Raw genomic sequence first — 12044 nt, 5'->3', positions numbered from 1 at the left:
TCGAAGTAATTTGTCTTTGGCTCAAGAAACTTGTTAGTTGTTGGTACTAAGGTTTTTGACCATTTCTCTAGGCGTCTCTGAACTCATGGTCCTAAGAAATCATTGTGAAGACTTGTAATATTCCAAAAAAGCTATGTTTCAATCCTTTGAATTCACCAACATTTTTTATTCTAGTTCTTTGTTTTTTATTTTGACTTTTCTGTTAACCCATTTGACAGTGCATTGGTAAAGTTTGATGTGGTGTGCTTGAAAGTATCAAAGAGAATTGTTCAAATGAGCCATTCATGAAGTATGGACCTTCACTTGTTAACTCATCTGGAATCCAGTGCAATTTATTACACTATTACATTGCTATTTGATATGTTGTGCAAACTTCATTTAAAATAAAAACTCAGTAGTAGTCTATCAAGAAGAGGCAAACTTTTCCATTCACATCAAACAGATCTGTGCTAGCTTTGGACCAAATTCAGTCAGGAATCTTATGTGATTTCAGAGGGCTTTTTACATTCTTTTCCCCACATTTATTGCAGACTTCACATTTTGGGTACTTTTCTTCTATGTCTGAATTAATAGCTGACCAGAGGAGGATGTCTCAGTCTCTGTTCTTACGGTTTTCAATACTCAGAGACAGCATGGATTATTCTTAGCATTTCTGACTTATTTGTGTGATATTATGACCGGTAAAGAATCTCTTTGTAAAGAATTCCATCATATGCAACAATTTCATCTCTGTCCCAGTAAGTTTTATTTTTGGATTTGCCTGAGCATTCTCCATTGATGATCCATGTAGAATTACAGTCATGCTATTGTAAGGTTGGATCATTTTGTGTTTCTTGACTCCTGGGGCTACTGTTAAAGTTTTGTGAATAAATAAAACTTGTTTCACTCAGAAATGAAAGTAGTTTGTAATGGTTATGTTTTCCAATCATGGAACACATACAATATCCTATGATTTAGGTGCTCTGTCAAGAAAAGCCTGGGTATCACTATGGAGAGATCAATTACCATATCTTCTCCATGCACAGCAATGGTCAAAAAAACAAACAAAATGTTAGGATGTACAGTAGAACCTCAGAGTCATGAACACCAGAGTTGCAAACTGAACGGTTAGCCACATACCTCATTTGGAACCGGAAGTACACAATCAGGCAGCAGCAGCAGAGACCAAAAAAAAAAAAAAAAAAAAAAGCAAATACAGTACTGTACTGTGTTAAATGTAAACTACTAGAAAAATAAAGGAAAAGTTTAAAAATAAAGATTTGACAAGTAAGGAAATTGTTTCTGTGCTTGTTTCATTTAAATTAAGATGGTTAAAAGCAGAATTTTTCTTCTGCATAGTAAAGTTTCTAAGCTGCATTAAGTCAATGTTCAGTTGTAAACTTTTGAAAGAACCATAACGTTTTGTTCAGTGTTACAAACATTTCAGAGTAGGAATAATCTCCATTCCCGAGGTTTTTGTAACTCTGAGGTTCTACTGTATATGGGACAGGAAATAATACTGAGGATATTATACTGCCATTATATAAATTGACTGCATATCCTTACCTTGAATACTGTGTTCAGTTATGATTACTTCACCTCAAAAATAAAAAGGGGTGGAGAACTGGATGACAAAAATGCATGGAAAAGCTTCCACATGAGGAGAGATTGAAAAGACTAAGGGTATGTCTTCACTACCGGCGAGATGGGCGGGCAACGATTGATCCCCGAGCGCTCTCCCATCGACTCCTGTACTGCAGCCTGGTGAGAGGCACAGAGTCGACGGGGGAGCAGCAGCAGTTGACTCACCGTGGTGAAGACACCATGGTAAATCGATCTAAGTACGTTGACTTCAGCTACGTTATTCACATAGCTGAAGCTGTATAACTTAGATTCCCCCCCCCCCCCCAGTGTAGACCAGGCCTGAGACTGTTTAGAAAGGAGAAAACAGGGAACATGGTAGGATACAAAATATAGAACAGTGTAGAGAAAGGTAAATTGAGAGCTACTGTTTACTCTTCCTCATAAGAACAAAAGAACAGTCCATTCAAATTAAAGGCATCAAACTTAAAAATAATTGAAGGAAATACTTTTTTACACAATACATAGATTAACTTCAGTGCTGCAAAATATCATGTTGTCCAAAAGCTTAGTGGGGTTAAAAATTAATTAGATATCTATATGGCTAATAAGAGCATCACAATTACATTAAATACTCCTGGGGGAATTCTGTGCCACTGGGTGGGCACAGAAATCATGTCGCTCCGCAGATTTCTTTGCTTCCCTGCAGAAAATGACAGAGAAGGAAAGGGAAACTGCAAGAGTGGTCACGGACCCTCCCCAGCAGTGCTGGCACCTAGTTTCCATTGCCCGGAGCAGAAGTAAATCACTGTGGCAGTGGGTGGGACGGCAAGGTATTGGTGGGGGGCGGTCATGTGCAGGGCTGGCCTTACCATGAGGTGAACTGAGGCGGCTGCCTCAGGTGCCAGATTGTTGGGCGGCGCCACTAGGACCCAGAATGTAGAAAATTGTGTCTGCTGCTGGCGCATATGTATTCTCTCTGCTCTAGATGGTGGAGTGTTGTGCTGGAGGAAGGAGAGACATAACAGGCAGGCAGGAGAAAAGTTGAGAGGGAATAACAGAAAGCAGCAGGAGTGCCAGGAGAGAGAGGAGGAGGAGCCTCTTATGTAGCTCTCTAGCACCCCCAGGAGCCTGGACTGATTAACACCAGCTTCTCAGGGAGCTTCCTCTTTCCTGCTGCTTCCCTGAACCCATTTGAGGAGAACAGGCAGTCAACTGAAGTAGTAGGAGCCAGTTAGGCTCTTAAGACGCTGATATCTTGCCTCACTCAAGCCCTGCTACCAGCCTGCTTATTTGTCCCCTTCAATTGTGTGTTGAGAGCCACTATAGCTGGCACAGAACAGCAGTCATGAGTGAAAGAAGAAAACGCCCCTCTGGGGCAGCATTCAGAAAAAGAAAGAAAGCAAAGAAAGCTTTTCTATCTAAGCAGGAAGGAGCTCTCCTGAGATACATAGACACAAATGTTCACGGTGAGCCTTCCGGCCCCAGTGAGGATGTGAGTGGTGAGGAGATACCTGATCTTCCAGTTAGTCAGAGTGCAGGTGACCTGACAGCTACTGCAGCATCCATATCTCCATCTCAAATGGATGTAACCATGCACATTCCTGAAGAAAAGTGTAGATCAGAGAAGAGTGTGGTGGAGGCACAAGAAACAGCTGCTGTTGAGGTTAGTTCCTTAAGTCTAGATGATCCAGGACTGTGGACCCACTTGAGCAGTAGCCTGGGGGTCTTCCTTGTACTTCATGGGCCACAGCAAGTGAAAAACTTCATGTTCCCCAAAGACAATGAAAATAGAAGTTTCCATCCAACACATTACTGGCGTGAAATCCCCAATGGTGACAAAGTGGAGAGGCCATGGCTTATGTACTCAAAAACCCAGAATGCTGCATACTGTTTTTGTTGCAAACTTTTCCAGTCTAATGTTCCAGCCAAATTGGATTCTGCAGGAACAAAGGACTGGAAAAATCTGGCATGCCATGAGAAGGCAGCAAATCATCAGAGAGCATTCCATAGGTGGAAAGAGCTTGAGATGAGACTAAGGTTAGAGGCCACCATAGATGATCAGCATCAAGAGAAGATTGCATCAGAGTCTCGTTACTACATACCTGACATCAGCCATACGGAACAAATGGCTTTAATGGTGCGTTTTGTAACAACAACAGAACCTGGTGAAAATGTCCCTGCAATGTGACTGTCAGAGAGCATTTTCTAGAATTTGTTGACATTGATGATACTACAGGAGCTGGTATGACAAATGTGCTTCTTAAAAAACTGGAAGATATGGGAATTGCGATAGCTAACATGAGAGGTCAGGGCTACGATAATGGTGCCAACATGAGAGGAAAGAACAGAGTGCAGACACAGATCCAAGAGTTAAACCCTCGAGCTTTTTTTGTCCCATGCAGTTCTCATTCATTGAACTTGGTGGTCAGTGATGCAGCATCAGCTTCTAGTGAGGCTGCTGAATTTTTTAATGTAATTCAAAGCATCTATGTATTTTTCTCTGCATCAACTCATCGATGGCAAATTTTGAAGCAACATCTGGGAACATCCTCTTTGACACTGAAACCACTGAGTGCCACACGATGGGAAAGCCGAGTGGAGGCGATAAAGCCTATCAAACAACAAATTGGGAAGATAGATGATGCCATAGTTGCCATTATGGAGGATAATGCTATGACAGAAACTGTTTGTGGGAGAACAGTGGCAGAAGGAAATGGAATCACCAGAAACATACATAACTTCAAATTTCTGTGTGACTTACTGTTGTGGCATGACATACTGTTTGAAATAAATGATGTAAGCAAGAAACTCCAAGATGTTGATCTTAATATATCTGGAGCAATGGAACAACTGGACAAAGCAAAGTCATACCTACAGTCTTACTGGTCAGATGAGGGATTTCAAAACGTTCTGAAAAGTGCACAGAAGTTGGCAGAGGAATTTCACACTGAAGCTATTTTCCCACCCATTCAAGAATACAAGTCACTGAAGAAGAAGACATTTTGATTACGAGGCACGGGATAATCCCATAAGAGACCCCAAACAACAATTCAAAGTTGAATTCTTTAACCAGGTGCTAGACTGTGCAATACAGTCAGTTGAAGAACATTTCATGCAGCTTAAGGAACACAACAGTATTTTTGGGATGTTGTATGATATTCCCAAACTCCTCACTATACCTGAAGAAGACCTACACCAGCAATGCAGGGCACTAGAGACAGTGTTGACACATGATGCGCGATATCGATGCGAGTGATTTAGGTGATGAATTGAAAGCCCTTTCAAGATGCATTTCAGGACCGTGGACCTACAGGAAGCAGTTGAAATCTTTGCACCCAAGAAGGCACGGAAAGCACCACTTTGCTTATTCAAACAGATAAAAATGCCAGTGTTGACTAGGCAGACAAAAAAAGTTACATTTGCTGTTCAGGTGTTTGAAAGTTAAGTGTTACTTATAGTTTTTGAACAAGGCATTTTAATTTGTTAGCTCTCCTTTATTGGGGTAGGTAGCATAGCAGTACCATGAGAGGAGAAGAACAGGAAGAAGGCAGAATTGAGACCTTTCAAAGTTTTGGCCCAAGCGAGGGAGCATGGGGGCATTATTTGAGCTCCCGCCTCAGGTTCCAAAATGTTGTGGGCCGGCCCTGGCATATGCCACTGCTCCCCCCATTTCTGCAGGCACAGAGCTGCCACGGGGAGAGAAGGTGGCCATTTGGGTTCCTGCCTCAGCAGCTGGATGCTGCCTCCTGAGTCCTAGTGCCAGTCAACTTCCCCTTCTATGTGTGCTGGGCAGTTTTCTGTACAGTGGTGAGTGCCTGCAGTGGCGCAAGGCAAGGGGTGTGAAGGAAATGGGGAAGAAGCAATGGAGATAGGATAGGGAAGGGGGTTGTGGGAGTGAGAGAAGAAAGAAGAGCTGTGGCAGGGGGAAGGGGATGGGGAAGAGAAAGGAATAGGAGAATGGAGGGGGTAGCGGGAGCCTGGCACACAGCATTCCCTCAGTGGTGGCAGCAGCAGCAGCTGGGGCTCCCCTGGGTATTCAGGTGGAGTTTCTTCAGAAGAATATCCATAAACTCTCCAACATTCTCCAACCCTCTGTCCCTGGGAGAGTGGCCCTTCTGATTAATGAGGTGCTTCTCAAGCCTGCGAGTGCTCTTTGGAGTACTATTAGCAGCCAAGTGGTTGGAGAAGCGTTGTTTTGTTCCAGTACAGGGACACAAGGGATTTTAGTCCCATCTGGCCCCAAACTCCTGGTAGTCACAGCAGTGAATGACAGCGCTTGGCAGGGCAGATTCAAGTCCTCCCCCAAAGGCAGAGACTTGAAGCGCCTAGATCTTTTAGGCAGGAAGATATACACCTCATAGTCACATCAGATGAGGATTGCGAACCAGCAAGCCCTGCTGGCCAAATATGACTTCCTCAATTAGTTGGTTTTGGCCAAGTTTGAGGAACAGTTTGCCCAAGGTCTCCTGGGATGAATTTTGTGTTTTTCACTGAGGACAGTTTCGTGGCAAAAACATTATTGCAATCTGCACTTAAGGGGTGGACACTTCGTCCAGGGCTATGCCCTCCACAGTTACTATGAGGAGAGCGTCCTGGTTTCAGATCTCTGGGATTATATTGGCTGTCCAGCAAGCAACTGAGGACTTGCCGTTCAATGGCCAACCCTTGTTTTCGGATAAGACTGATGAAACCCTGTATTCCTTCAGGGATTTGAGGGCCACCTTAAGGTCCCGGGAGGTGTATACAAGACACGCACAGAGACGCCATTATGGTGCGCAGGAGCAGCAGTGATACCGGCTGCAACGCCCTTTTGTGCAGCCCTTCCCCCAAAGACAGCGAGACTACCCCAGGAAAATGGGAAACAGTCAAGAGGAAGCACTCAAGCTCGGGGCCTGGCCACTCTGTGCATCTTTCTTCAGCACCTGCTAAACACCCATTTTGACTCGTTAGGCCAGAACATTGTTCCAGTTGTTCTTTCTTTCTCAACATCCCCCTGTTCCTTTGGGGACAGGCAGGCTCACTTTTACAGTGCCTGGGTATCGATAATGTCCAACAGCTGGATCCTAGACACTTTCAGCTGGGCTAGACCATCCAATTCCTCTCCAAACCCCTATTTCCCCCCTCCCCCCCTCCTTCTCACAAGATACTGCTCTTTGAACAGGTCAGCTCTCTGGGAGGGGTGGAGGAGGTTCTGTGAGAACACCGCAGTGCTGGGTTCTACTTCCAGTATTTCCTGATACCAAAATCTAAGGATGGGATCAGGCCCATCCTCAATCTCCACGTATTCAACACTTTTTCTGCCTAGCACTAAGATTGGTTTGCTAACTCAGTTATTTACCTGATTGGATTGCTGGCTCAGCTTTTCACCTGATCACATTGCTGGCTCAGCTTTTTACTTGGCTGTTTTCTTTCCTTACCAGACAAGCAGGCATCTTTTCCCATATGCCAGCACCAAAAATGTACATCCTACACATGCCTTCCAGGACCGAATAGGCATTCAGTGGTTCACACACTCATGGGCCATACCACTGTAATGTCCTATGTGAAGACACAAGGGGGAACTCACTCCAGAGCACTCTGCCTGGAGGCAGTCAGTCTGTGGCAGTTCTATATCAAAGAGGACATCACCCTGATAGCTGTCTACTTACCAAGGGTCCAAATTGTCTTGCAGATCATTTCAGCAGGATTTTTTCCCCAAGTCACAAGTGGTCCCTAACGTCAGAGGTCCTTCAGATGGTGTTTGCAACATGGGGCATCCCTACATTCAACCTCTTTGCAACAAGCGAAAAGAGGAACTCAGCCCAGGCTCCCGCTCTGACTCTTTCCCCTGTAGCTGGAAGTCAACTCTACTGTATGCATTCCCTCCTATCCCAGTTCTTCCCTAGGTCATCACCAAACTCAAGGCAGATTGAGCTAGGCTCATCCTGATTGCCCTAGCATGGCTGAGGCAGCACTAATTCTCAGATCTCCTTGCTCTGTCAGTTCAGCCTCCCATGCCTCTTCCTCTCCTCCCTGACCTCCTTACCAGGACAACGGCCACACCCTGCATCTGGCGACCCCTTGACCTCACTGCATGGCTGAATGAGGAGGAAAAGCATTGCTCAGAGGCTGTTTCAGAGGTCCTACTTAACAGTAGTAACCCTTCCACTAGAACGACCTACTTGGCAACGTGGAAGAGATTTTCCATGTGGTCCTTGGCCCGTAGGACCCATCCAGTGGAGGCTTCCATCCAGGACATCGTGGAGTACCTGTTACAACATCAGGACTCGGGCCTCGCACTCAATTCTCTGAGAGTGCACGTGGAAGCAATATTGGCATTTCATCCACCTACCCAAGGGAAATCTGTTTTCTCCAATACCATTATGATAAGATTTCTGAAAGCAGTTTTAGTGGCTCCAATTGGACATCCATTTGAGCCCCTTGCTTCCTGTCCGCTGCCCCTCCTGTCTCAGAAAACTGCATTACCTCTGCCAGGAGGTTGGGAGAGTTGCAGGCCCTGATGGCTGGGCCTTTTCACATGCAGTTTTCAGGGACAAGGTGACACCAGAAGTTTGTATCCAAGGTGGTCTCTCAGTTTCATTTCATTGGTGTATTTGCCTGTATTTTTCCCCAAGCCACATTCCTCCCTGGAGGAGCAACGCTTCCATTCATTAGCCGTTAGACACTGTCTAGCCTTCTCTCTAGGCAGAACTGAACAGTTTCATGCTTTGCCATGCCTGTTCTTATTGTATGCGGACTACATGAAGGGACAAGTGGTCTCTGCCAAGACTATCTCTAAATTGATAACAAATTGCATAAAGACTGCTTATGAGATAGTGTTGGCCACACCTCCTCTGCAGATATGGGCACATTTGATGAGAGGACCATTTGACCATTACACAATCACTGCTTCTTCCAGAGCGGACGCTAATGCCAAAAGAATGGTCCTGCAATCCTTAGGTAGACTTCAAGCCCTGCCTCCAAATGGGGGTATTGCTCGCTAGTCATCTACTTGCAATACACATCTGCATCTACTCAAAGAAGAAGAAACGGTTACTTACTATAGTTCTTCGAGATGTTTCACATGTTTATTCCATGACCCAGCCTCTGGCCCTTCATATAACCAGGGGAGGGGCTACAGGCACGAGGCAGGAGCACCACCCCCTCTACAGGTACTGCTAAGTAAGAGGCTCTGGCTCTGACACATGGGGCGGACACACACCTTTACTTGGTATACATGTCTGCATCACATCTCAAAGAACCAGTTACAGTAAGTAACAATTTCTTCTTCTACAGAGGATTCCACAAAGAACTTCCCTTTTTCAAAACAGCTGCTATTCTTAATGGGACTGAGGCCACAGGCGACCAGCTGAAGCCCTGAAGCATGAGATTAAAATATGTTATAGCCATTATCATGATACAGAACTACAAATGCTATGAGCCTGCCGAATGCAATGCAGGCAATCACACTCTCTCAAAGGCCTATGAAGGAAGGGTTTGAAGGTGAGGATTCATAGATTCACAGATTCCAAGGCTGCATGGGACTACCACAGCCATCCAGCCTGACCCCAAGGCCCCTATTACACACACAGGCTGGAGAAAATACCTAATCTTAATTTAAAGATTACAAGCAGTGGTGAGTCCAATACCTCCCAAGGTAAACAGTTCCAGTGTTTACCTCGCTGCTAGGAAATTGCATCTTATCTCAAAGTTGAATTTGTCCAACTTTCATTTTCAGCCATTGGATTTTGATGTCCCTTTATCAACAAAATTGAAAAGCCCAGCACTATCCTTTACTATTTGTAAGTAACTATACACAGTAATCAAATCCCCTTTCATATTTCTCTTCAATAAGCTGAGGAAGTTGAGCACCTTAAGCTTCACATTGTGAGGCTTGTTTTCCAGCCTCTAGATCATTTTTGTGGCTCTCCTTTGAACTCTTTCCAGCATTTCCACATCCTTCTTAAAAGCTAAAGTGTCGTCTGCCAGTATTTGCAAAGAATCAAGGGCAGAGAAACAATAAAGTGTAAAATAGTATTGTGGAGCCTCAAATAGAATATCTTGTACAGTTGCTAGCAAAACATACAGCTGCATCCAAATGGTGGTAGAGCAGGGGTGGGCAAACTACGGCCCGCAGCCACATCCGGCCCTCGAGCTCCCACTGGGGAGCAGGATCTGGGGCTTGACCTGCTCCTGCGCTCCAGCCAGGCCGCTCCGCATGTGTGTGCTGAGGCTCCTGGAAGCAGCAGCATGTCCCCCCTCCGGCTCCTACGTTTAGGGACAGCCAGGGGGCTCCGCATGTTGCCCCTGCCCCAAGCGCTGCCCCCGCAGCTACCATTGGCCAAGAACTGCGGCTAATGGGAGCTGCAGGGGCAGCACCTGCGGACGGGGCAGCGCGCAGAGCCACCTGGCCGCATCTCCGAATAGGAGCCGGAGGGGGGACATGCCGCTGCTTCCAGGAGCTACTTAAAGTAAGTGCCACCCAGAGCCTGCACCCCGACTGCCTCCTGTGCCCCAACCCCCTGCCCCAGCCGTGATCCCTCTCCCGCACCCCAACCCCCTGTCCCACCTCAGAGACTCATCCCACACCGTGAACTCCTTTTTTTTCTGGCCCCATCCCAGGTCCCCAGTCAGAGCCCTCATCCCCTGTGCCCCAACCCCTGCCCCAGCCCTGATCCCCCTCCTGCCCTCCTAACCCCTTGGTCCCAGCCTGGAGCACCCTCCTATACCCCAAATCCCTCACCCCCAGAGCCCGTACGCTCCCCACACCCCAACCCCCTGCCCCAGCCCAGAGCCCCCTCCCGCACCCTGAATTCCTCATTTCTGGCCCCACTCCAGAGCCTGCACCCCCAGCCAGAGACTTCACCCCCTCCTGCAGCCCAACCCCAAATTCGTGAACATTCATGGCCCACCATACAATTTCCATACCCAGATGTGGCCCTCGGGCCAAAAAGTTCCCCCACCCCTGTGGTAGAGCATCAGTGGTCTCGTTTTTCATAGACAACTTTATTTAAAATTAAGTTTGTTGCAAATATTTTTTTATATAATAAACTAACTCAGTTTGCTCTAGCAGTAAATTTTCCTTTCTCTCTCACCTCTATATTGAGAATTAAACAGCTCTGACTATACTTTCAAAAATAATATACTTGGTCAGTGTTTAAATATATACATTTGTACATATAAACTATTTATACTAAAATAAAGGTGTATTTATTTAAACTTATCTTTCTTGGCCTATGGTACTTTAAAAGAATTGTAATGTAAATAAGGCTAAAATGGTTAAAATACTTCAAATTCATAATAAATGTTTTCACAAGACATAACAAAAAGATAGCTAAGTGACTTCATAACAATTGTTAACAAATATTAGGTGTTTGAGGAATCCATTTATTATATTGCATATTTTAATGTAAATTTTTTGCATTTCTTTTGAGAATAAACTGTGACTGAGAGTACCTTTGTTGTTACTGAACCATCTTCTCTTCAGCAATCCTGTGGTGCCATTACATAAAGAATCTAAGGCCAACAGTAAGAGCTGGAAGCATGTAAATGGAAAAATCAAGTCAACCGATTAAATTTTAAACTGTCTCTAAATGCTTTAATGTTTCTTTCTTGTATTCCATATCCATTGGATGATTTTTACAAACAGAAAAGGGAATATCTTACTAAATTTCTTAGGCATGTAACCTGGTCATATTCCTCTTAAGTAAAATTAGGATAGAGAGCAATGTATTTTTTTAACTGTACCAAATTTACACCAATTATTTATATGGCTCCGTTTTCTAACCTGACCACTGATCTGTTTCTTTTTTATAAGTAACTCATACAACCCTCAATCCCTCAAAATGATGATTGACTGTATTCGGTTTTGAATTACTTCTGTGCTGAAATTTGAAATTTTCCTTATGCTGTTTTTTCATTACATTTGAATGCCTTTGTACTCTGAATGAATTTCAGATTTTCTCTTACAGAGACATGTGACTCAGTCCAGTGGTAATCGAAAATTCAAGTGCACTGAATGTGGAAAAGCTTTCAAATACAAACATCACCTAAAGGAGCATCTACGAATCCACAGTGGTAAATATTCCAAGTCTTGATATACATAATGCATATTATCAAGTGTACTCTGTATGACTTTGGCATGAAAACACTTTTGTAACTATAAGTTTAAAATATAAAGTTTATATTTTGTTCTTGGAGATACTGTAAATTCTGGCCCAAGTACTCGGCTGTGCCCAGGGTGCTCCCAGTGCAACTCAAGAGGCTTTGCAAAAGTGGCTTTAAGCTGAGACAATTAAGCAAAACTTCAGCTGTAGTATTAGAGTTCTGGCAAGTGTAAAAGCAAAGATAGTCAGAAGGAATTTGGGGATGTTTTGTTCAAGTTATGTGTATGTATACAATTTTTAATTTTAGAAAGTGGACAGCCTTTGCCTTGACCTCTTTATAAACTGTTGTCAAAGTCATGTCTGTGACCGTTTGAGAGGAGAGATATTGTTTTCCTA

General features: G+C 44.5%; 1 protein-coding gene across 3 annotated transcripts in view; it reads left to right on the top strand.

Moving 5' to 3' along the window:
- Nucleotides 1–12044, top strand: part of ZEB1 (zinc finger E-box binding homeobox 1) — a 198682-nt gene that overhangs the window by 175866 nt on the left and 10772 nt on the right. For all 3 annotated transcript variants that reach the window (XM_034760134.1, XM_034760136.1, XM_034760135.1), the window contains exon 6: nucleotides 11514–11619. In XM_034760134.1, the coding sequence (XP_034616025.1) occupies nucleotides 11514–11619 (106 nt within the window). The remainder of the gene's footprint in view (nucleotides 1–11513; nucleotides 11620–12044) is intronic.

The sequence above is a fragment of the Trachemys scripta genome, chromosome 2, assembly GCF_013100865.1.
Source record: "Trachemys scripta elegans isolate TJP31775 chromosome 2, CAS_Tse_1.0, whole genome shotgun sequence".
Taxonomy (NCBI): Eukaryota; Metazoa; Chordata; order Testudines; family Emydidae; genus Trachemys; species Trachemys scripta.
The sequence above is the reverse complement of the archived record's forward strand: the minus strand, read 5'-3'. Positions and strand labels throughout refer to the sequence as shown.